Source organism: Labrus mixtus, chromosome 11 (genome assembly GCF_963584025.1).
Source record: "Labrus mixtus chromosome 11, fLabMix1.1, whole genome shotgun sequence".
NCBI lineage: Eukaryota > Metazoa > Chordata > Actinopteri > Labriformes > Labridae > Labrus > Labrus mixtus.
Window position 1 is genome coordinate 11,374,516 of NC_083622.1, and position 26,702 is coordinate 11,401,217.

The following is a 26,702-nucleotide window of genomic DNA, read 5'->3' on the forward strand; positions in this document are numbered from 1 at the left end:
TAATTTCTACATGCAAAAAGCTTTAATATTGAATTGTCTATTGATAAGGCCTATTTGTAGGCTTTTTTTTTTTTTTTTACTGATAATCCGATAATGAACTCTGTATTTTATAAACACAAATACTTTAAAATGTCCTAGGAACACTAAAAATGATTTATTAGGTTCTAAATTATAGGGAAATCACAACACATAACATTTTTCCAAACACGAAGATAATGATCTTATATGAAACTTTATTAATGTAAATAATGATTAATGTAAAACGTGTTTCTTTATCTCTATTTATCTAACAAAGCCCCTTTGCTCCTCAAAACCAACCTCCATTTTACTGATCGCTTATAAACAAGTAACAGCTGTTAAAAATGTGAAAGATAAAGATGCATGTGCAGTACACTCTTACATCACATGAATGAATGAATACATCTTGTTATTCATAGTTGGTGTACATACCACTGTATACATGTTTGTAGTTTTAAAACTGTATTTGAAAAAGTTTAAATTTGAATATTTTCTTTCTTACAACATCCAACTTTACAACAATGTGACTGTAAGGACTTGAACTTCTCTGAAGAGATACGGAAACAATCAATCAGCATTTGGCAAAATTCATATAATTCGGTTTTAATTCACATCAATTAATGAGGTTAAAAAAGGAGAGCTCTTCAATTATAAATTGTGTTCATTATTTTTGCATGATCATCAAAATTTGCTGAATCTGGTCAAAAGTCAAATAGGAAAACCCACATAGAGACATAACATTACAATGAATATTTCCCAATTATTCATGTATTAAAAACGGGTTTTGGTCTAAAACAGATTTCACCCCAACATTTAGTGGTTTGTCTTGAGGTCGTCAATGAGAAATTCCTCAAATTCCAGAAGGATATCGTAGAAGATAGCTTTGCTAGCAGCACCAGCTTTCAGGCAACCGCTGTAGAGCTCTCTCATCTTCTGCTGAGAGGTGGGCAGAGCTCTGATTTTATTGTAAGCCTCTTCCTGGAGGACACCTTTCTCGAGGAGACGATCCAGAATGGGTTCCATGTGGCTCACTCTTTCGGTGAGCTGGATTCTATGTTTATCCACAAAGTGTTTGTCTGAGAGAAAGGAGAAAAAAAAACCAAGGACTGTTTGTAGTTTGAGATAACATAAAGCCAACTTGATAACTTTAGTCTGCAGAAAATAGTTGGCATATTCTAAAAACCCAAAAATAAGCCAACATGGAGGTGCATTAGACATGCATTCTTTGTAATGGCCAGCAGGGGCCGACTTCAAGATCAAGATTTAAAGATCAAGATTTACTTTATCTTCCCCAAAGGGAAATAATTTTTGGACTCTGTCCTGCAGTTACAAGAGAGTGAAAATACATAAATATAGATCATACAAAACATACAGGATTTCATGTAACAATTCCATATACATAAAAACACCTTCTTGCAGCAGTAACATTTGGCATATTGCACGGACCCTGGGCAACATCCTACATTACCTGTCATTCAGAATATTAACGGACACTGGCACAAATGAATGTTTGTAACTGTTCAGCCGGGTCTGAGGGACCCTGACTCTTCACCCAGAGGGGAAAAGCTGAAACTCAGAGTGAAGAAAGAAGGTAGGATCAGACACTATTTTCTGTGCCTGACTTCACTTGTTGAAAAGAAAATGTATTGTTTAGAAGAAGAAGAGAAAAGGATCTCTCTCGTTTCTATATTACAAGAGAAGAGATCTTATTCTTTATTCTTATGCTTTAAAAAGTATCATCTGTAATTACTGTTTGTGTGTAGATTACCTTTGATTACCTAGCATTACCTACACTTCCATATCTAACATATATCATGAAGAGAAAAAATACCGCACTGTCTGTCCTACTTGTCAGCCAGTGAGCTGTAGATCTGCTGGAAGACAGCTTTTCTTTAGCCATCAAGATGTTTGCCCTTACCTCCAGTCCTGATGCTTATCTAGCCGAAGCCAACTCTACTTATATCATAGTGGTATAAATATTCTCATCTAACCCATAAAAATAATGCATGAAGGCACATCTTCTCAACTCGTCAAAATATTCCTTTATACTCATTAGTAGCAATTATCAGCTTTCTCTGTTTCTTCAGCCTGAACTCTGTTTAGATCAGAAAAGTTTGGCTTGTTTGAATTATGTGAATTACAAAGTGACCTTTACAGTCAGATACTGAATGATATGATCCATGACTTCTTTCATGACAGCCTTATACGACGTGTCCTCCTACCATCTGATGTGGTATCTACACCAGTTGCTCCGGCTGAGGGTCTTGCAGCTAAAAACAAAAACAACAGAGAAAAGGATTGGATTGGTTATAGACTCAACTGAGCTAAAGTGTCTTCCAAAGGGTTGTCAGTTTGAAGGTTCATTTCTCAATCTCATAAGGTTTGGAGTTCAACTGTTAACGTATTAGTCAGTGAAAATACATCAGTGGTATTTTGTTTATTTGTTGTTTGGAAGTTTTGGATGTTCACAGGATTTTTTTTAAAGGTTTATTGTGCCTTTATTGTAGAGACAGGACAGTGGAAGGAGTCGGAAATCAGGGAGAGAGAGAGAGAGTGGGGAATGGCATGCGGGAAAGGAGGCAGAGGTCGGAATCGAGCCTGGGCCACTTGGAGGACTATAGCCTCTGTACATGGTGCGCGCGCACTAACCAATGAGCCACCAGCGCCATACTGGACTCACTGCTTAACTGTGTTTCTAAATCACGTAGGTAAATTTACATGCAGTGTCATATTAAATTATGAATTGAAACTCTTTTGAGAAATAAGCTACATAAATGTTTCTGGTAAAAATATGAATATAAAAAAGAACTTCAATCATGAAGTAAACTCTTGTGCCAGGTTGCTCTAACATTACAGCACACAAAAGGGCAACACGAAGAGCATCAAATAAAACGTTTTTAAAAAATTGCAAAAAAATAAAGTGTATTACAAAGTAATTAGGGGGTAAAGGTTTCATTCAAAGAAAATCGGTGTAAAAAAAGGATAACAGAGTAAGATAAGAACAAATAATAATCATTAACAGTTCAGACACAGTGCTAGGCTCTATTTATGCAGACTCCAGGTAGTGACCACGCCGATAATACTACATGATAATAAAGAAATATAATTTGCTCTGGGGGATTTGTCTTATCTAGTTGTGACATGGCACATTTCAATTTCATGGCATATTTCTGTGATAAAAGTAAAACCGTGTTGAAGGCTGCATGCACCTCACAATCTGAACTGTTTGTGTTTCAGTCTAATCAAACTTTACTGAATTTAAACATGTAGAAACGACGGAACAATTACAGACATTTTTAACAATGCAACTTGTTCAAAATGAATTGTCGCCTCCAACATTTGAAAAAGCATATTTACTGTTAATATATCAAAAATATCTATACTTAGCTGCCATGACATGATATATCGGCACGCAAAATATGGTGATACTATAATGTATCGATTTTTTCCCCACCTCTACAATTCATCAACACTATTTTCAAACTCCCTTTCAAGTGTGTATTAAAAAGAAATAAAAACACAAATGGCCCTCCTTACAGCAAGAGTTTGGTTTGTCCACTGCAGACTTAACTAGTGTTGATTTTGATTTTCTATGGCCAATATCACTCGACAGTACATAACAAATAAATATGGTGGTCATATTTTTTCTTGTCTTTCTGACCTTAACAGCCATTATAGTGTAACACAGTGCAAAGGCTGTTAAGATCTAAATGTTGGACTGTTGAAAAGGACTCAGGGCCATAGGAGAGGACTGTCTTACCACAATGCAGAGCAGTGAAAATACCGGATATAATGTATTCCCCAAATCTAATATTGATCATTTCCCTTTTTTTCAGCATCTTGTCTTGAACAGTGATGCCGACAGTAAGAAAGATAGAGTTGTTCTTCCAAACACATAAAGAATGATTACTTAAAATGTCTTACCTGGTGCATGGGAAGTGCCTTGGTAATCATCTGAAAAGTAAAATGCTTACATCAATAATTTATTTTTGACTTTCTGCTTTGTTTAAAAGGACACACCTACTCTGTTTTCACTAAGAATTCTAGAGAGTTAAACACCCGTTTTAGTGTATTCAAACCTTTTCGAATTGTGCGGGTCCAAACTGGTGTACTACGGAATAGAGACCAAGACTAAGAAAGGTTCAACAAAAACCCATATGAAGCGGCAGAAAAGGGAGCCATCCAACTTTCTGGGGGTGGCTATGGCTCAGTTGGTAGAGTTGTTATCTCCCAATCGGAAGGTTGAGGGTTCAATCCCTGCAGCAACTTGTCCAATGTGTCCTTGGGCAAGACACTTAATCCCTAATCGCTGTGTGAATGGGATTAGTTACTTCTGATGGTCTCATTACATAGCAACCACTACCATCAGTGTGTGAATGGGTAGGTGTGACCTGCAGTGTAAAAGTGCTTTCAGTAGTCAGAAACTAGAAAAACACTTTACAAGATCAAGTCCATTCACCATCGCCTGGAAGAGCTAATCCAAGGCACCACCCTGGAGCCAGACCTGGGGGGGAGCTCGAAGGCGAGTGTCTGGTGGTCAGGATAGCCCGCTGTGTTTCAGGTTGCGGAGAGGAAGGCTCTGGATATTGTGTGCATATTCCCCCAACAGCAGTTTGAAGTTTAGGCCTTTTTGGAGTCTCTGGGTGGGGTCCTGGAAAGGGTCCCGCCTGGAGACTCTGTAGTTCTACTGGGGGACTTCAACGCTCACGTGGGCAATGATGGAAACATCTGGAGGGGGGTAATTGGGAGGAACGGCCTGCCCGATCTGAACCAGAGTGGTGTTTTGCTGTTGGACTTCTAGGCCAGTCATTGATTGGCCAAAACAAACACCATGTTTGAACAAAGGGATGTTCATGAGTGTACCTGGTACCAGAACACCCTAGGCCAAAGATCGATGATCAGCTTTGTAGTTGGTTCATCAGATCTGAGGCCTTATGTTTTGGACACTCGGGTGAAAAGAGGAGCAGAGTTGTCCACTGATCACCACCTGGTGGTGAGTTGGATTCGCTCGTCCAGTCCACTTTTGTGGACTTGGAGAAGGCTTATGACTGTGTACCTCGGGGGATCATGTGGGGGGTACTGCGGAAATATGGGGTACTACATGCTAATAAAGAAATTAAATGAGCTCTGCAGGATTTGCCTTAGCTAGTTGTGACATGGCATATTTCAACCAAATTACTAACAATAGCAGTGAATATACTAGATATAATGTATTCCCCAAAACTAATATTGATAATTTATCTTTTTTTCAGCATCTCATCTCAAACAGTGATGCCGACAGTAACATAGATTGAGTTGTTCTTCTAAACCAGGCATGGGCAAACTACGGCCCACGGACCATATACGGCCCTTTTTAATCCGGCCCGCCGAACTTGTCCAAATTATATTATTATTAAATACAATTTTATTATAATTAAACCTTGTTCGTTTTCCCCTGTAATGCCCGCGTTTCCCCAATAGATGGCGCACTTCAGAGTGTGGTGTATTATTCCCTTCTTCACTTTTTCGCTTTGCCCTATGAACCCGTATGAGCCCTTCTGTAAAAATGAGTGGATCAAAGAAAAGAAAAGTGGACAGTGAATGCCGAGTGTTTAATACGGAGTGGACAACTAAATATTTTTTCACTGATGTCCGATCAAAGGCTGTATGCCTGATATGCCAAGAAACTGTCGCAGTTTTCAAAGAGTACAGTATCAGCCGTCACTTTGCTACGAAGCATGCTAACTACGCTAGCAAGCAGTCCACGCAAGAACAGGCGGCTGCAGCTCAGAGGTTGAAGGCTAATTTACAGACTCAGCAACATTTTTTTCACCAACAAACTGCGATTCAAGAGTCAACTACCAAGGCAAGTTTTTTGCTGGCATTCAAATTAGCAAAGGCTAGCAAGCCTTTCTCCGTAGGCGAGTTTTTAAAAGAATGCATGGTAGAGACAGCAGGTCTCTTGTGTCCGGAGAGCCAAGGCCAGTTTGAAAAAATCAGTTTATCACGCAGGACTGTGACTCGCTGTGTGGAACTGATTGACGAAGATATAGCCAGCGAATTAAACAAAAAGGCTGAGTCCTTTAAGTTATATTCACTGGCGCTGGATGAAAGTAATGACGCGAAAGACACTGCTCAGCTCCTAATTTTTATCCGAGGGATTAATGACAGTTTTGAGATAACGGAGGAGTTTTTGACTATGGAGTCCCTGAAAGGAAAAACGCGAGGAGAGGACTTGTATAACCAGGTGTCTGCTGTCATCGAGAGAATGAAGCTACCTTGGAGTAAACTTGCCAATGTCACAACAGATGGATCACCAAATTTAACTGGAAAACATGTTGGGCTGCTGAAAAGAATCCAGGATAAAGTGAAAGAGGAAACCCCTGACCAGGATGTTATTTTCCTTCACTGCATCATCCATCAGGAATCTCTGTGTAAGTCTATATTGCAGCTTAATCATGTCGTGAATCCAGTTGTAAAACTTGTTAACATTATACGAGCAAGGGGACTTCAGCATCGTCAGTGTATTATGTTCCTGGAGGAAACTGATGCGGATCATCAGGACTTACTGTACCACTCTCGTGTCCGCTGGTTAAGTTTGGGCAAAGTGTTTCAACGAGTGTGGGAGCTGAAAGAGGAGATCAGCGCATTTTTGGAGTTAATGGGGAAATCCGACAAATTTCCTGAGCTAAGCGACAAGAACTGGCTTTGTGACTTTGCATTTGCTGTGGACATATTTTCACACATGAATGAGTGTAATTAAATGAATGCATTTGGAAATCAATTTGTACAATGAGCCTTGCATATTCATGCTTTGCTACCTGTTAAAGGCCAAATCCTTTCATGTAATGGCTTTTACATGTCATTTATATTAGTTCACACAAACACTCCATCCATCTGTTCCTGGCCCGGCCCCTCTGTCAAATTTTAGAACCCATTGTGGCCCGCGAGTCAAAAAGTTTGCCCACCCCTGTTCTAAACCCTAAAAGAATGATTGCTAAGAATGGCTTACCTGGCGCACGGGAATTGGTTTGGTAATCATCTGAAAAGTAAAATACTTAGATCAATAATTTATTTTTGATCTGCTGCTTTGTTTAAAAGCAGACACCTACTCTGCATCAGTAATAATTCTATGTAAAAAAACTGTTTTAATGTTTTCAAACCTTCATCAATTGTGCAGGTCCACACTGGTATACTCTCATTTTTTTTTGTAAGCTCGAGGAGGAAGTCTGCGTCTGGATTTCTTATACATACTTGAAAGTACTGTGGATCAGTGAATTCATATTTGAGCTTGACTTCCTGTGGGGGAAAAATATGTGAAAGACATTGAAGTAATGTAGCACCAGATTTTTTTAAATTGCTATAATTTATGCATTTTTCAAAAAGGTGATATGTTCTTTCGAATCAAAAAGACATAAAAAGATAAATCTGCTGTATCTTGCTAAATATTGTTTAAATGCTAGGTATAAAACACACTCGTACTTTGTTGACCTTTTAATTCTGTTTGACACAAGGTGCCTATTACTTAGACTTGTCAACTGTGCGGAATGGTTTAACTCTCACGCTGCGGTGGGATTACTATGATACTCTGAAAGTGTCATAGAGCACACAATATAGAAATATAAAAAATTAATGCAGTCAATTTGGACCTTAATCAGATTGTGATTAACGCACTATTATTGACAACCCTACTTTTAAATTATTGTTTAATTTGACTTATCCAACAGTATCCAACTATTCAGAACCACAGTTCATAGATTTAAATGCAGCTCAAAACATACTTTGGGACGAACTACTGCACCATCCATATCGGTTGATAAAATAAAACGATCCTTCATTCTCAAGGGCTTATATTCAGGTGGTTTTCGAATTTCTTTGTTTCCATTGGTTGATTCAATCTTGAGAATTTCCTGTAGAAAAAAAACACAATAGAAAGTTACAACAAAAGCTGATTTGTGATCATTTTTGGTACAATTATGATTTTAATCACTTGTATTTATGAAATCAGGATAAGTAATAACCTCTCGAAGACCAGGATCACATGGGATCAGATAAACATTGAGCTTGAGGAATGCTTTGTTGTTCTTAAATATCAACACGCTGCAGCGTGTTTTCACACGTGCACCAACTCTGATCAGAACCCCCTTTGACGAGAAAACTGGTTCAGCTAACTTGACATGGCAAGGCGTGACCTCAGAAACTTGTTCCACAACATCACCACAGTCATCGATGTGGAGGACGGCAAACTCTCCTAATATGTCAGTGTTGCCGTCTGCACAAAATACAAATGCACACGTAAGTGAAAAGAAATAATTGCATCAGTTTTTCTTTTAAATAATGTTAGTTGCTAAATTGTAAAGGTCACATATTATGCAAAATACACTTCACCATGTTTTCAGAACACTAATATGTGTCCATAGTCTGTCTACAAACCCAATTATGAGAAAAGTCCATCCTCTCCGTCTTTTGCCTGCTTCCCTTTTTTTTAGAAAATGTGTGCTCAAACAAGTCGTTTGGAGATTTCCCCTTATTGACATCACAAAGGGCAGTAACCTCTCCCCCAGGTGGGTGACACCCGGTGTTTGTTCTGCCCGCTAAGTCTGCCCTAAACAATAGTCATGGTGCAAGAAAGCCTGAGGGCACGGTCACACTGGCCATCCGTACCGTGCCCAAGCACGCTCCAACGCTAAAGTCCAGTTCGTTTGACCAGTGCGACCGCTCCGTATCGTGCTCAGGCACGGTACACTTCCTCGTGCTTGGGTACAGCACGGTACAGATGACCAGTGTGACCGCGCCCTCTGTCAACCACGCTAGAGGGGCGTGGTCAAACACAGCTGTGTTACATACATTGTATGTAAAGCTACAGACACAGAAACAGCCTGTTCTGAGCAGGGCTGAAATACAGAGGTTCATAGGAATGATCTAATACAGGATCAGAGTGGATTTTTTGTAAGAAACTTTACAGGCATGTTTTGGGGACCTCTGAGACTTACCATATTTAAATTGGGTTAAAAGGAGGATAATATGTGACCTTTAAGTTGTTTTCTATATTTCCACTCACCTATGCAGATCCAGTGTGGCAGGTACACTTCATCAAACTTTCCAGCAATGACTTTGATGTTCATTAGAGGACCTGCAGGCAAGTATTTCAAGCTTTCCATCCTCTCAATGTGTTCCTCCCAAGAGCAAAACTTGTACTGAAAGCTGACCTTATCCTTACAGATCCAGCGAATGCCGGAGACATTGCATTCAAAACAGTTTCCTGCTTCACTCTGTAGGCTAAGTGACACAGAAAGACATCACTGAGTTTGTATATAACTGTACTGTAGTGTTTTAGGCACAAAAGGAGTAACAAAGAAAAGTATTGTTTTTGATTTGGTCAAAAAAAAAAAAAAAATCTCATTTGCTGCTGGTCAGTATTAAGGAAGATATTTGTACCTGTATGTAGGAGACTCATCTCCATCAGTACTGTTCACTTCAGGATCAAGTTTGGTCCAGTGACCAGAGTCCGGCTGAGAGAGACAATCATTTTATGTTGGCAACAATGAATGAATAAATAAAAAAAATACTGAATTAAAAAGAAACAGAACAAATGAATGATGGATGGGATTACCATTTTTTGTCCACAGTCGTCAGGCTCCACACAACCAAAAGGCCCTTGGAAAGACACAAAGGTCTCTTTAAAGTATGTTACTCAGACGTATATTATCGAATAGTAACTTTACATCTCTTATATGTATCTCTTATTTTCTGCCGTCGGGTCGGGGTTATAGAACACTGACCTGGAAGAGGGCACGCTTCAAAAAGAGCTCTAAACAAGAGCTCTAAACAAGCTTCCACGCTGACTGGCCCCTTCTTCTTATGTGTTTTTCTACCTGTATTATATGTTTCTACTTACTGTAATATGTTTCTACTTATTGTTATATGTTCTCTTCATGTATACCAACCGTCCAAAGCGGTGATATCAAATTTCCCCCCTGGGGGACAATAAAGTATTGTATTGTATTTTATAAAGGTAGTGATTAGGTTTTTATGTACAGTTATTGCTGCACGGTGGTGCAGTGGTTAGCACTGTTGCCTGACAGCGAGAAGGTTCCTGGTTTGAATCTGTCTGACAGGAGTCTCTCTGTGTGAAGTTTGCATGTTCTCCCCCATGCATACGTGGGTTCTCTTCAGGTACTATGCTTCCTCCCACAGTCCAAACACATGCTCGTTAGGTTAATTGGTGACTCTAAATTGCCCGTAGACCAGTCAAGGGTATACGCTATACCCTGAAGTTTATCTTCGGGAGCCATAGTGTTGCAAGACATTGTGCAGCATATCTGGATGGATATACAATTATCAATAACTTGAATTAAGAAAATAAAACTTAATTTACACCTATGTCAACCAGTCAAGTTACTGTTTAAATCAATCAGATTTTTCCAAAATGTGACAGTGTAACTGTTGCTGGGGCAGTGATTGTATATCATAACATCGGTGCAGCATAAGAAGGCTTACAGTAGAGGGTCAATGGAACTATATCAGCAGAGAACAGCAGAGAACTCTTTTTATCTGTGTTTGTCTGCAGAGCATGTGAATGTCAGTAAACCCTTCTCCTAACAGCTGGAGAAAAAAACCATAAAGAAAAAGGGTAGTGTGTTCAAAACTTTGGACCTACATTTTGAGAATTTGTATGCGTGATGTTCTATCAAAACAACATCCCATCCCAACATAATCCCCTTTATCCATTGCTGTGATTTCGCTTTCATGAGAATGGGACTGATGTGAGGTGAGTGACCTTAACCTTTGATCACACTATTGCTTTATCCTAGTGGTTGTTTGTGCAAAGTTTAAAGATATTTACTCCAGGCACTCTAGCTAAAAACATGGGACATTCAACATACAAATGGACAGAAAAGCCTAAAAACATGTTGCCTCCATCCCCTGCTGATCAGCGTCACACAAGCATTATAAGTTAGAAGTTTAAAAATGCAGTCCAGGTTCTGTATACCTAATGTTTTATAGTCAAATAAAACTTTTTTTAAAAACTTACCTTTAGATACTGAGCTGCTTTCTGACAACTTTCCGACCAGATCAGTCCTGTTCATCCTCTCTAAAACATCTTTAGTCACCTCCACACAGCGTTGGCCATAGATCTCCACCATCAGCTTCACTATCTCATCTTTGTCTGCGGTCTCCACTTGGTCTCTTGGGATTTTTGGAAGCCCTTTTTTCATTTTAGTGTAGAGCAAGGCATGTTTGAATTTCTCCAGGTCCCCTGAACCTAATTCTTCTAGTGTTTCTAAAAGCTGTGAATGGACCGGTGTCATGGTTGATTCCTGTTAGATAAAAAAGTAAGTAAATATTGTTAATTAAATAGTTAGAAATGAAAATTGTAGAGTGTCTGATGTAATATTACTCACATGTTGTGGATCTTTTTGCTGAAGTTTCTCTAAAGGGGGGAGAGAAAAGGACTCATAACTGACTCATTAAAATTAAGACAAAAAGCAGCTTTAGTCAGTTTTAGAAAAAATAAAACGTTGCACCATCTCAATATCTTAAAAAAATTAAAATGTTTAGCATGTTAGAGATGTTTCATCCAAATCTTTGGTCACTTTTTTGGACAACTTATGTGGGTTGGATGTGTGGTATTTGGCACAAAGTTAAAATTAAATGTCATCATTATTAACGTCACAAAAACAAGGAGGCTTGATTCAGCTCAACAATGTCTGTAGTCTTAATATATAATGAAGCATATATATTTGTGTAATGTGTCAGTTTTCATCCTCTTACTCTCAGTGTTGAATCCTGAGCTGCTTTCTGACAACTTTCTGACCAGATCAGTCCTGTTCATTCTCTGTAAAATGTCTTTGGTCAGCTCAACAGACTGTTGGCCATAGATCTCCACCATCAGCATCACTATACCATCCATGTCTGCCTTCTTCATTTGTTGTTCTGGGGCTTCTGGGAGGCCTTTTTGTTGGGTGATATGCAGCAGGTGTTGCTTGAATAGCTCGTGCTCTTCATATCTTAAGCCTCTCAATGTTTGCCGAAGTGTCCAATGAAGTGATGTTATGGTGGATGTCTGATGGAGTCAACATAATCAGAAAGCGTTTATGGGCTTCATCTCAACTGTAGACAAAACTTTAGTTCACCAGCATCAACATTAAGTTATGACAGTATTGTTACATCTACATTTCTGAGCTTTTAACCCCTTATGAACCAGGACTCAGTCTGAGATCCTCTGGCAGATCTCCGCTGGCTGTTCCAAGGTCCAGGCTGAAAACTAAAGGGGACAGGGCTTTTGTTGACTGAGCCCCCAGACTTTGGAACAGCCTGCCAGAGGAGATCAGACATGCAGAGTCAGTCCTTTGTTTTACTTCTCTACTTAAGACATTGTTTTACAAAAAAGTTTTTACTCTGTGGTTTCATTTTGAATTTTAATCTTTTATTCTATAAGTCTGCTTTTATTGTCTGTTTGTCTTACTGCCTGTCTGCTGCTTTTATATTCGGTTTGCCTTTATTGTCTGTCGTAAAGCACTTTGTTACCTGTATTGAAATGTGCCATACAAATAAAGTATTATTGTAAAAAAAGACCCCTGCCCCTTTAAGACTAACAAATCCAGAGTGAGGATTGCACATGTGGAGAAGCTGCAGTAAAACAGAGAAAGTCAGCATCGAAAGTACAAGTTTTGCAGTCAATAAGTAAAATGTATGTTTTGGTGAGAGCTGGAGATTGTGCTTCAATAATAAAAGTGCTTCTTGTTTTTATTTCATACATTTCTTTCTGTTAGCATGACTGGAAATACTTTTAATTTGTTTGCATTCTTCGAGATATTTGAAAGCTAAATGCATATTGTTTATGTTCATTTAGACAGCATGGTGTAAGAAAGCTGATGTGTGTATTTAGCATTTCTAATGTTTGAATGTGTAGCCAGACAAGATCACGCATCTCCGACATGACAACTTTAACCAGCAATTAAGCCATGTGGCTACATCACCTTGCTAATTGAGGTCTTTGATGTTTATTAGAGGTTGTGTGTAATTTGTATAAACATTTTCATTTGTACTTGTTTGTTCCGTTTTAATAACCACAATTCCACAAATACAGAATTCATAGATTCCTATCATTCAGATTAAAGGAACCTAAAACCCCGATGATTAACCCTTTCTTCAACCACCACACCACAGTTATAACTGACTCTCCACAGTGATTTACACAAACCCATCAGAATCAGTATTCACTCTTTTTCAATTATTATTATTATTTCTCTGCAATTCTACAATTCACTTAGCAGACGCTTTTATCTAAAGCAACATACATCAGAGAGTAAGTAAAACACAAACAAGGATCTATAAAAAAGGAAACAATGTCAGTAAGAGCAAACAAACAGCTTTAAGTCTGATCAGACACACAGGTGCTGACAGGCAAAGGACAACCTCGACAGCTTATCGCAACAATAAATATCAAGTACATTAGTCACAGCGACACCATGGTGATTTCAGATTTGAAGTTTACTGGAGTGACCAATTTTAACCAATCCAATATTGTCTAAAAAAAGTCACTTGATGGATGAATGTGGAAGCCATTTAGGATTCGTGCTCAGCTCTAAGGATGAAACGATGTCCCACTGCATCCATAAATAATAGACAAATCTGGTATATTAAATAAAATCAGGCTCACCTCTGACAGGCTGCCAGGGTTGAAAACTATTCATTCACCTGCTACCATCACCTGGAGCACAGAATCAGCTCAGGCTCCACAGTGTCCAGTAGAGGGATTACACACACACACACACATACCCAAAGGAAAACTAAAGGGCAAAACATAAACCCACATTTTGGCTCCAACAATTTCTATAAAAACAAAGTATTCTTAAGTGTGTTCTTTTCGTAACATCATCACAACATGGTACTTTTTTTGTCCTCCTTCTTTACCATCTGCAGCTGAAAACCTTTTCCACCACTTTACTATCAAGATGAGAATAATTTTATTCATGTAACAATAAAATGAAATAAATGGAAACCTTGTTGTTTAATGTGTTTCTGATTTTACTTTACTCACTTGATGGGGCTGTTCAGGCCGATGTTTCTCTGAGGAGAAATAAAAAATAAAAAGTTAATAAATCTTCACAAACCTTAAAGGGCCATGCTTGACGTCAGCCTGAGATCAGAAATACAATATTTTATTATTTGACATAACAAAGGTCAGTGGCTAATGTTACAATGTTACAATTTCATTTAGCAGACGCAGACGAATAAATCTGGCATTAAACTGAAAAGTCCAGAGGTCTGTACTACGAAGCAGGATTTGGGGTTAGCGAGGTAACTTCAGGGTTAACCCTGGGTTTTCAGTCCTACGAAGGTGGTTCACTTCTTACCTGGGTATATCGCCACGGTAACCTATGCTGCACACCTAACCTGCTGCACACCTAAAAATCTCCGCCACTGAACAGTCAGATCTCTTGATCTTGGAGCTCCTGCAGCTGATCGAGAGAGCGGAGGAGGGAGAGAGACCGACCAACACTTCATGTGTCCCGTATGATTTTACATTTGTCTTGAACTTCTTCTTATTTTTTATTTAGTTCAGAGTTTGTTGGATATAACGATCTGCTGATGGCAGACGCAGTGATGATTGTGATTGGTTAAATTAAGCTAACTCCGCCACTTTAATACGATTAGAAAAATTAACCCACAGGTATAAAACAGGTTTGTTATCTTGAGAATAGAAAATCATTTATTTGTGATCTTGTTACTTTTGTTGTAATTGTGAAATATCAAATATCTTTAAACATAAATGTGTGTAATGTGGCAGTGGTTGTTTTCTTTCTCTAACCTTGAAGTCCTGAGTCTGTCCCCATCAGCCTCTCAACTAGATCAGTCCTGTTCATGTCCAATAAAACCTCTTTGGTCACCTCCGCAGGCTGCTGGTTCATCACCATCAGATGCACCAGTTTATCTGGAGTTGTTGCCCACTTCATGTCGTACCACTGGATTCGTGTAAAACTCCTCTGGAAGTATGTGAGCTGCAGCACCCACTTAAATTTCTCAAACTCCTTAAGTTTCAAACCACTCAATGTTTCCGAAAGAACATGTTTCACATCTTCCTTTACCGTCTAAAAATATCAAAGACAATAAACAAATTAGTCATTTCTCCAATGGTAAAATCAAAAAGGAACATCTCTGGGGATTTAATCAGAGATGTATGGAAGTTATCTGAATATTCTCCATGATCACTCGAGATTAATACAACAGGTAACATTTCTTTTATTGGCTATGTTTACAGGGTTTTTAAAAAAACACATTGTTCTTAATGTTTGTATTTTGCTGTAGCAACATAACAGAGGAGATCCCCTCTATCCCTTCACCCTTAAATCCATAAGTTAAAGTTAACTTTAACATAAAGTTAAACTGAAGACAACTACATGATTTAATGCAACATGTGAAATCTTCCACAGCACTTAACATGAAGCATTTCCTTTAAAACACCTGAAATACAGAACTTAAATACTACAGAGCTGAACTTTACAACCAATTATATCCATTTGTTTTGGTTTGTATCATAATTTGCAATGTTCAAAGACTTGGATGTTTTTTAATCTGCATCAGACAAATCAGGCTGTGATATGTAAAAAACGGACTCACTTTTTCAAAGACTGGAGGTTGATGCTCATCCACTGAGGAGAAAAGACATTTGTGACTACGAAGATTATCTGATTTTAATGAGACTTTGATCTACTTTAATAAGGTTCAGCTGCTTTACAAGGTAACAACAACATAACCTAAAGAAATCAAATTGAACAAATGTATTAATCTTATTTATCAAAGATTTGTTTTGTTCTTATTTGTCTTACCTTTGGGTTCTGAACTAGTCTCTGAAAACATCTGGACGAGATCATCTCTGTGCAACTTCTTTAAAATCTTTCTGGTCTCATCCACAGACTGTCGCCCGTAGGTCTGCACCATCACATCCAATATTTCTGTACGGTCATTTGAGTGTCTCCGTAAATATGGGATGTCTTTGGAGTCCGTTTGAAAGGCCGACAGTAGAAACTTCTGGAATTTCTCGAGCTCCCCGTTATTTAAAGAATGCAGGATTTCCCAAAGCAGGTCTTTAACAGCTGCAATTGTTGCTGCCTGGAATAGTTAACACACTCATGGGACATTTGCTTAATCAACTAGGACAATTTTAAATGTGTCTCTTAAGGTGTTGAGCTGGGTGTTTCTGATAGATATACTTTTATTATATTGATTATTGTTAAAGGAAAAAGTCAGAAAAAGATTATGTGCTGACATTTCATCTCATAAGCACTGTCAAAGATATTTATGAATCTGCTGTACAACATTACTGCTAAAACGCTCAACCTGAATAAAGCTTCAGCTTTGTGAAAAACAGATGAATTCAAATGTAATCATATTTCATCAAAATGTTCATGTTCATGTGTAAATCAGACAGATGTGAAGTGATTACTCACTTTCTCCAACAGGACAGAGCGTGGTTCATCTGAGGGTTTCTCTGAGGAAAAAAGTGGAAAAAATAACTCATGAGAGATTGATCTTAAACATGACAAAGATGTTATCAGGCAAAATAGTGTAGCAATGATTTGTGAGGTACAACATAAGTCAAAGAGATATATTGGTAAACCAATTGATAAGTCTTAATATCTGTGCACTATGAATCTTATTATAAATCATGTAACAGATACAGATGTAACTTAAACACTTGTGAAATAGGTTTAGAGACAGTTTTATGATTTTAAATTATTTTGGTCTTCATGGTCGTACTTTTGAAACTTGAGCTGGTCTCCAACAACTTCTGCACCAGATCTGTTCTGTTCATCCTCTTTAAAATCTTCATCGTCTTCACAACAGAGTTTTGAACAAAAGTCAAAAATGTAACACACGCAATGTCCTGATGGTTTGTCTGCCACAGCAAACGAAGGTTGTATGAATTATATGTTTTGTAGCCTTCATATCTGATCAACTTCTTGAATTCCTCACACTGGTCTTCTGTTAGGCAAGCCATGATTTCCACAAGCAGTTCTATAACAGATGTCATCTTTTCCACCTGAAAAATTAAAAGAACATGTTCAAGGTGCAAAAAATGAGTACAGATGTTTCTTTTCACATTTCATCAATTGTCCTTTTTTAAGACTGATCAACGTACATCTGCCACATGACAATGGTTATCATACTATAGTTATGTTTACATTCAAGTACTTTACTTTTTTTACAAACAGCTTATATTTCTGCATTGAGTAACATACGGTTGATACCTTTGATTTTCTTTTTTAAGATTTATTTTTGGGCTTTTTGTACCGTTAATGGATAAACAGGACAGTGGATAGAGTCAGAAATCAGGGAGAGAGAGAGAGAGTGGGGAATGAGGGAAAGGAGCCACAGGTCGGATTTGAACCTGGGTCGCCCGCTTGGAGGACCAAAGCCTCCATACATGGGGCGCGCGCACTAACCACTGCGCCCTTACCTTTGATTTTCTATTAAGTTTTTGTTTAATTCTAATTCCATGGTGTACATTTGTCTAAATCTGTGCAATAAAAATCAGATAACTGTATGAATCTTCCAAGAGAGTGTCTGTTAAAGGGGCGGAGCAAGGGGTGGCCAGCCCAGGAGGGACCAATGTTTAAATCATCTTTTTGTGCTGATAGTAGTATGTGCACTTTCTTTGTATGTCAATGTAACACATTTCATTTTGCTAGTATTTTAAAGGCAGAAAATGCAATTTTCTTTTTAATCCAGCAGCAACTCGCGCTGCATTGTTGTGTTAGCATGCTAATGCTAGCGATTTTTATTATGATCGTATCTTCACACTGCATGTAAATTTACCTACGTGATTTAGAAACACAGTTAAGCAGTGAGTACAGTATGTTATTCTTCTTTTCTCTAGTCCCTCAATTAAACAACTTTTATACTTGAGGGGATGAGTCGGCCGTCCGGGCGATGTAAACAAACTGAAGATAGGACTCGGAAAGCTTGGAAAACATCACAGACAGTGGGACTCGGGTGTTACACTCATTTTAGACAGTCATGACTCACAGAGTTATTTTCAGAGGATTGATTTCTGCTACATTTAAGTGTGAAAAATCACATATTAAGCCTTTAAAGGACGAATGTGTGACATTTTACACATAAATACAGCAGAAATCAAGTGTATCCTGTAAATGTCTGTTTGAGTTGTGACTGTCTGCAATGAGTGAGAAGCTCGAGTCCTGCTGGCTGTGTTGTTGTCAGGGTTGTGTTTACATGGACGGGACGGCCTTGTGCATAAAACTGTTTAAGTCGAGGTCTAGAGAAAAAAAGAAGAACATACTCACTGATTATTTGGATTTCAAGTAAGTGTGTTTTTGTCATTCTGTGTCAATTTATGTTTAATGTGAAGCTACGAGCTAACTAAAGTATGCTAACATTAGCCTGCTAACAAAACAATGCAGACCACAGGCAACTGCAGCTCGAGCAAAGGACAAGTTTGTCCGCCACTTACACTTAACGGTTGTTAATGATTTGAATTGCCCCCGGGGACAAGTAACGTTTTTTTAATTTAATTCATTTTTATTATGGTGCGTTCTAATTCATAACTCCTTCATGGGAGGCGAGTGGAGAGGTGTCGTAAGTGTGCTGCTGGAGGAGAGCGGAGGATTCAGTATGGCAGAGATGTCGACAAACAGCAGTTTGTTTTGGTTTAATGCTGGTGCTCAAGGGCGACATCTACTGGATCAGAAAAGTCGCACATTCATCCTTTAAACTGTGACTTTGGACATACATCTTCCTTTTGAGTCATCAGAGAAATAAACTAAGATTTAAATGTTTTAATCTCTTTTTAATGTAAAATAAATGAAAAATATTCAGGAATATAACATCAGAACAGGTCAATGTTACTTAAAGGATCATATTTTTTGTCAGCATTAAATAAATAACGTTCGAGGTGGACTCTATAATAGTGACGCTGTGTGAAGTCAGAGTGATGTGACATACTCACCCTCTGGGTCAGTGAAAGCGGCTCTTCATCCATAGAGTGTTCTTCTGAGGAAAAAATAAATGCAAAAGAAAAACAATTTTATTTCTATCCCTCTTCCTGCATCTCCCTCTATCCCACTTTCCAAACCCGACACAGATTCAGCAGACGGCTGTTCATCATGAGTCTGGTTCAGCTCAAGGTTTCTGCCTCTTAAAGGATTTTTTCCTTTCCACGGTAACTTTGCTAATTCAATTCAATTCAAAAAACTTTATTTTATCCCCGGGAGACAATTCAAAGGCACACAGAGTAGTAAATGTTTCTTAGTGCTCGTGATGGATTAATGTTGGGTCTTTGTAGATAATATAGCAAAGAGTAAGGTCAGTGTTTCCCCTACCATTATATTAGCCCCCAACCCCCCCCCCCCCCCCCCCCCCGTCACCCCGACATAACAAAGGTCAGTGGCTAATGTTACAATGTTACAATTTCATTTAGCAGACGCAGACGAATAAATCTGGCATTAAACTGAAAAGTCCAGAGGTCTGTACTACGAAGCAGGATTTGGGGTTAGCGAGGTAACTTCAGGGTTAACCCTGGGTTTTCAGTCCTACGAAGGTGGTTCACTTCTTACCTGGGTATATCACCACGGTAACCTATGCTGCACACCTAACCTGCTGCACACCTAAAAATCTCCGCCACTGAACAATCAGATCTCTTGATCTTGGAGCTCCTGCAGCTGATCAAGAGAGCGGAGGAGGGAGAGAGACCGACCAACACTTCATGTGTCCCGTATGATTTTACATTTGTCTTGAACTTCTTCTTATTTTTTATTTAGTTCAGAGTTTGTTTGATATAACGATCTGCTGATGGCAGACGCAGTGATGATTGTGATTGGTTAAATTAAGCTAACTCCGCCACTTTAATACGATTAGAAAAATTAACCCACTGGTATAAAACAGGTTTGTTATCTTGAGAATAGAAAATCATTTATTTCTGATCATGTTACTTTTGTTGTAATTGTGAAATATCAAATATCTTTAAACATAAATGTGTGTAATGTGGCAGTGGTTGTTTTCTTTCTCTAACCTTGAAGTCCTGAGTCTGTCCCCATCAGCCTCTCAACTAGATCAGTCCTGTTCATGTCCAATAAAACCTCTTTGGTCACCTCCACAGGCTGCTGGTTCATCACCATCAGATGCACCAGTTCATCTGGAGTTGTTGCCCACTCCATGTCGTACCACTGGATTCGTGTAAAACTCCTCTGGAAGTCTGTGAGCTGCAGCACCCACTTAAATTTCTCAAACTCCTTAAGTTTCAAACCACTCAATGTTTCCAAAAGAACATGTTTCACATCTTCCTTTACCGTCTAAAAATATCAAAGACAATAAAGAAATTAGTCATTTCTCCAATGGTAAAATCAAAAAGGAACATCTCTGGGGATTTAATCAGAGATGTATGGAAGTTATCTGAATATTCTCCATGATCACTCGAGATTAATACAACAGGTAACATTTCTTTTATTGGCTATGTTTACAGGGTTTTTAAAAAACACATTGTTCTTAATGTTTGTATTTTGCTGTAGCAACATAACAGAGGAGATCCCCTCTATCCCTTCACCCTTAAATCCCTGTTAAACTGAAGACAACTACATGATTTAATGCAACATGTGAAATCTTCCACAGCACTTAACATGAAGCATTTCCTTTAAAACACCTGAAATACAGAACTTAAATACTACAGAGCTGAACTTTACAACCAATTACATCCATTTGTTTTGGTTTGTATCATAATTTGCAATGTTCAAAGACTTGGATGTTTTTTAATCTGCATCAGACAAATCAGGCTGTGATATGTAAAAAACGGACTCACTTTTTCAAAGACTGGAGGTTGATGCTCATCCACTGAGGAGAAAAGACATTTGTGACTACCAAGATTATCTTATTTTAATGAGACTTTGATCTACTTTAATAAGGTTCAGCTGCTTTACAAGGTAACAACAACATAACCTAAAGAAATCAAATTTAACAAATGTATTAATCTTATTTATCAAATATTTGTTTTGTTCTTATTTGTCTTACCTTTGGGTTCTGAACTAGTCTCTGAAAACATCTGGACGAGATCATCTCTGTGCAACTTCTTTAAAATCTTTCTGGTCTCATCCACAGACTGTCGTCCGTAGGTCTGCACCATCACATCCAATATTTCTGTACGCTCGTTTGAGTGTCTCAGTAAATATGGGATGTCTTTGGAGTCCGTTTGAAAGGCAGACAGTAGAAACTTCTTGAATTTCTTGAGCTCCCCGTTATTTAAAGAATGCAGGATTTCCAAAAGCAGGTCTTTAACAGCTGCAATTGTTGCTACCTGGAATAGTTAACACACTCATGGGACATTTGCTTAATCAACTAGGACAATTTTAAATGTGTCTCTTAAGGTGTTGAGCTGGGTGTTTCTGATAGATATACTTTTATTATATTGATTATTGTTAAAGGAAAAAGTCAGAAAAAGATTATGTGCTGACATTTCATCTCATAAGCACTGTCAAAGATATTTATGAATCTGCTGTACAACATTACTGCTAAAACGCTCAACCTGAATAAAGCTTCAGCTTTGTGAAAAACAGATTAATTCAAATGTAATCACGCTTCATGAAAATGTTCATGTTCATGTGTAAATCAGACAGATGTGAAGTGATTACTCACTTTCTCCAACAGGACAGAGCGTGGTTCATCTGAGGGTTTCTCTGAGGAAAAAAGTGGAAAAAATAACTCATGAGAGATTGATCTTAAACATGACAAAGATGTTATCAGGCAAAATAGTGTAGTAATGATTTGTGAGGTACAACATAAGTCAAAGAGATATATTGGTAAACCAATTGATAAGTCTTAATATCTGTGCACTATGAATCTTATTATAAATCATGTAACAGATACAGATGTAACTTAAACACTTGTGAAATAGGTTTAGAGACAGTTTTATGATTTTAAATTATTTTGGTCTTCATGGTCGTACTTTTGAAACTTGAGCTGGTCTCCAACAACTTCTGCACCAGATCTGTTCTGTTCATCCTCTTTAAAATCTTCATCGTCTTCACAACAGAGTTTTGACCAAAAGTCAAAACTGTAACACACGCAATGTCCTGATGGTTTGTCTGCCACAGCAAACGAGGGTTGTATGAATTATATGTTTCGTAGCCTTCATATCTGATCAACTTCTTGAATTCCTCATACTGGTCTTCTGTTAGGTAAGCCATGATTTCCACAAGCAGTTCTATAACAGATGTCATCTTTTCCACCTGAAAAATTAAAAGAACATGTTCAAGGTGCAAAAAATGAGTACAGATGTTTCTTTTCACATTTCATCAATTGTCCTTTTTTAAGACTGATCAACGTACATCTGCCACATGACAATGGTTATCATACTATAGTTATGTTTACATTCAAGTACTTTACTTTTTTTTACAAACAGCTTATATTTCTGCATTGAGTAACATACGGTTGATACCTTTGATTTTCTTTTTTAAGATTTATTTTTGGGCTTTTTGTACCTTTAATGGATAGACAGGACAGTGGATAGAGTCAGAAATCAGGGAGAGAGAGAGAGAGTGGGGAATGAGGGAAAGGAGCCACAGGTCGGATTTGAACCTGGGTCGCCCGCTTGGAGGACCAAAGCCTCCATACATGGGGCGCGCGCACTAACCACTGCGCCCTTACCTTTGATTTTCTATTAAGTTTTTGTTTAATTCTAATTCCATGGTGTACATTTGTCTAAATCTGTGCAATACAAATCTGATAACCGTATGAATCTTCCAAGAGAGTGTCTGTTAAAGGGGCGGAGCAAGGGGTGGCCAGCCCAGGAGGGACCAATGTTTAAATCATCTTTTTGTGCTGATAGTAGTATGTGCACTTTCTTTGTATGTCAATGTAACACATTTCATTTTGCTAGTATTTTAAAGGCAGAAAATGCAATTTTCTTTTTAATCCAGCAGCAACTCGCGCTGCATTGTTGTGTTAGCATGCTAATGCTAGCGATTTTTATTATGATCGTATCTTCACACTGCATGTAAATTTACCTACGTGATTTAGAAACACAGTTAAGCAGTGAGTACAGTATGTTATTCTTCTTTTCTCTAGTCCCTCAATTAAACAACTTTTATACTTGAGGGGAAGAGTCGGCCGTCCGGGCGATGTAAACAAACTGAAGATAGGACTCGGAAAGCTTGGAAAACATCACAGACAGTGGGACTCGGGTGTTACACTCATTTTAGACAGTCATGACTCACAGAGTTATTTTCAGAGGATTGATTTCTGCTACATTTAAGTGTGAAAAATCACATATTAAGCCTTTAAAGGACGAATGTGTGACATTTTACACATAAATACAGCAGAAATCAAGTGTATCCTGTAAATGTCTGTTTGAGTTGTGACTGTCTGCAATGAGTGAGAAGCTCGAGTCCTGCTGGCTGTGTTGTTGTCAGGGTTGTGTTTACATCATGTTTACATGGACGGGACGGCCTTGTGCATAAAGCTGTTTAAGTCGAGGTCTAGAGAAAAAAAGAAGAACATACTCACTGATTATTTGGATTTCAAGTAAGTGTGTTTTTGTCATTCTGTGTCAATTTATGTTTAATGTGAAGCTACGAGCTAACTAAAGTATGCTAACATTAGCCTGCTAACAAAACAATGCAGACCACAGGCAACTGCAGCTCGAGCAAAGGACAAGTTTGTCCGCCACTTACACTTAACGGTTGTTAATGATTTGAATTGCCCCCGGGGACAAGTAACGTTTTTTAAATTTAATTCATTTTTATTATGGTGCGTTCTAATTCATAACTCCTTCATGGGAGGCGAGTGGAGAGGTGTCGTAAGTGTGCTGCTGGAGGAGAGCGGAGGATTCAGTATGGCAGAGATGTCGACAAACAGCAGTTTGTTTTGGTTTAATGCTGGTGCTCAAGGGCGACATCTACTGGATCAAAAAAGTCGCACATTCATCCTTTAAACTGTGACTTTGGACATACATCTTCCTTTTGAGTCATCAGAGAAATAAACTAATATTTAAATGTTTTAATCTCTTTTTAAAGTAAAATAAATAAAATATATTCAGGAATATAACATCAGAACAGGTCAATGTTACTTAAAGGATAATATTTTTTATCAGCATTAAATAAATAACGTTCGAGGTGGACTCTATAATAGTGACGCTGTGTGAAGTCAGAGTGATGTGACATACTCACCCTCTGGGTCAGTGAAAGCGGCTCTTCATCCATAGAGTGTTCTTCTGAGGAAAAAATAAATGCAAAAGAAAAACAATTTTATTTCTATCCCTCTTCCTGCATCTCCCTCTATCCCACTTTCCAAACCCGACACAGATTCAGCAGACGGCTGTTCATCATGAGTCTGGTTCAGCTCGAGGTTTCTGCCTCTTAAAGGATTTTTTCCTTTCCACGGTAACTTTGCTAATTCAATTCAATTCAAAAAACTTTATTTTATCCCCGGGAGACAATTCAAAGGCACACAGAGTAGTAAATGTTTCTTAGTGCTCGTGATGGATTAATGTTGGGTCTTTGAAGATAATATAACAATGAGTAAGATATTTACCTGCTATTTTTGTAAAGTGACGGTTTTGCTTTCCTCATTAATTGAAATATATGACTTTTAAAATGCCTTGATTGTATTGTGTGAAGACTTTGTGTTTGTCTAACCTTCGGACTCCCGTCTGTCATCAAACAATCTCTTCACGAGATCAGTCCTGTTCATCTTCTTTAAGATATTTCTGGTCAACTTCACACACTCCTCCTCGCTGCATCTCTTCACCATCAGCTCCTCTATTTTCTCTGAGTCTATTGATTTTAGATCGAGTTCTGAGAGGAGGGGGACACCTTTCTCCAATTCAACATGTAGGCAGAATTCCTCAAGCTCCCCAGAATGCAAATGTGCCAATGTTTTAGACAGCATCCTCCGTGTCGTCATTTTTTCAAGCTGGAAAACAAAAGATAACATCATAGAATATGCAGATTATGACGAGTGCCATTTACAGAAAGTACATATTTGATTGGATCCTTTTATTTCATTTCATAAATACCAGAGTTATTGACAAGTAGCATGTCATCACAGTCTGATTAAACATTTTTAAAAAATAGCTCTTCTTTTTTTTTAATAAAGAAAAAACATTTGAAACTTTTTGATGGGTCACTCAGTAGTTATTAATCAAAGGCTGCAGATTTCTCTAGATCCATTTGGAAATCTTATTCATGACTTACAAGCATTACATGGAGAGACACACACACACACACACACACAGCTCGGTTAGGGCGAGGTAGAGGGAGAGGTTATCGTCCTCCTACTCTCTCTCTCTCTCTCTCTCTCTCTCTCGAATATCCAACTTAAAACCAACTTCAGCTTCCTGGTTTAATGTACTCTGATAATAATGCCATTTAGCTAAAACCCTTATATTTGCAGTCTATCTAGTTAGATGTTACTTAACCCACTTAAAGTATTCGAGTGTTTACAAACCTGAATACAACTCGAGAAAAGGAAAGTAACTGCAGAAAAAGATAACGGTACTGACTCTCTTCCGTTGTTTGAGCGAAACATCCCTCCACTTACCGACAATCGTCGACGTCTTAGTAAGCTGACGTTAAAAAAAAAAAAATACTCACCTTGTTTCTGTCTTTGTTCACGTCAAAATGTTTTTGTTATCATCAAAAAAAAAAAAGTTTAAAATCCAGTCACATTTCTACTTTTTGCTCGTCCATTATCTGGAAGTCGAAGACAGCCCTGTGCTGTGTAGTTTTTGGCTCTAGTCTGAAGGCAGACAGGTTTGACGTAAAGGTTTGTTCATGGGGCCTTAACTAACCCAGCCCCTTTGCTCCTCAAAGCCAACACCCATTTTACTGATCGCTTACAATAAAATATTCAGCTGTCTTAAAGAATGATTGTGCAGTACACTGTTACATCACACGAATGAACAAATGCATTTTATTATTTTATTACTTTCATAGCTACTGAGATTGTATGAGCTCTCTTTTAACTTACTACCTCTGTAAAATGAACTGTAAGCCCATAAAAAATAGTACACATTGCCAAAATGACTTAATGAACCACTTCATCATCATTTTGGCTGTCCTCATCTTGGTCTGAAGGGGGCATGATGTGAGCCTCCGTTGAGGACAGTGTGCATGAACTTTGTTACATCTCTATCCTGGTTAAAATGTTGTAGCTAATGGTGGTCATTGTTAAACCCAGGAAGCTACGCGCTCATACATAGGAAACAAAATTAAACTGTGATGGACTGAATTAACATCAAGCTGTATTGAAGAACACTTTCAAGTAGGGACTGGTACCATAAACCCATCAGACAACAAGACCATCTTACATAATGCAGCAAGATGTTTACTTATTGCTTATGGCCTCATTGAAAGTTAAATAGTAAAATAAATAAGATGTGTAGTTACTTTAGTTATTAGAGCCCGACCCATTCATCTACCAGCCGATAATTAATTGTAATGAATAATAATTAGGCTGTCTATGTAATATTTATGAAGTTTACAGTCACATAGTTGTTATCACCACTCGTGAATGACAGTGAAGGACCACGGACTGGCTAATGTGCACACAGGCTGGGACATTATATCGAGGCTTGAACACTTTTAATACAGAGAGTGCATGAACGCACATTGTTTCAAAACAGTAGAAGCCCTGATAGTCTTTGAACCTCTCTGCTTTCCTATCCAGAGGCTCGTTAAAAACAGAGGGAG

The 26,702-nt window shown here is 38.2% G+C and overlaps 1 protein-coding gene across 1 annotated transcript; it reads right to left on the reverse strand.

Moving 5' to 3' along the window:
• Window positions 1–595: 595 nt before the first annotated feature.
• On the reverse strand, window positions 596–25,575 carry LOC132983621 (uncharacterized). Its single transcript, XM_061050006.1, has 28 exons — window positions 25,552–25,575; window positions 24,648–24,924; window positions 24,180–24,223; window positions 21,959–22,241; window positions 21,649–21,689; window positions 21,028–21,310; window positions 20,819–20,850; window positions 20,036–20,315; window positions 18,974–19,017; window positions 16,765–17,047; window positions 16,455–16,495; window positions 15,834–16,116; window positions 15,625–15,656; window positions 14,816–15,095; window positions 14,045–14,073; window positions 11,773–12,064; window positions 11,403–11,431; window positions 11,033–11,318; window positions 9,611–9,654; window positions 9,436–9,509; window positions 9,059–9,276; window positions 8,019–8,269; window positions 7,779–7,907; window positions 7,161–7,296; window positions 7,010–7,039; window positions 3,943–3,972; window positions 2,241–2,288; window positions 596–1,094 (listed from the first exon to the last, which is right to left on the reverse strand). Exons 2-28 carry the CDS (start codon window positions 24,913–24,915, stop codon window positions 832–834), a joined length of 4,053 nt encoding a protein of 1,350 aa, XP_060905989.1. The 5' UTR covers window positions 24,916–24,924; window positions 25,552–25,575; the 3' UTR covers window positions 596–831.
• Window positions 25,576–26,702: the final 1,127 nt, after the last annotated feature.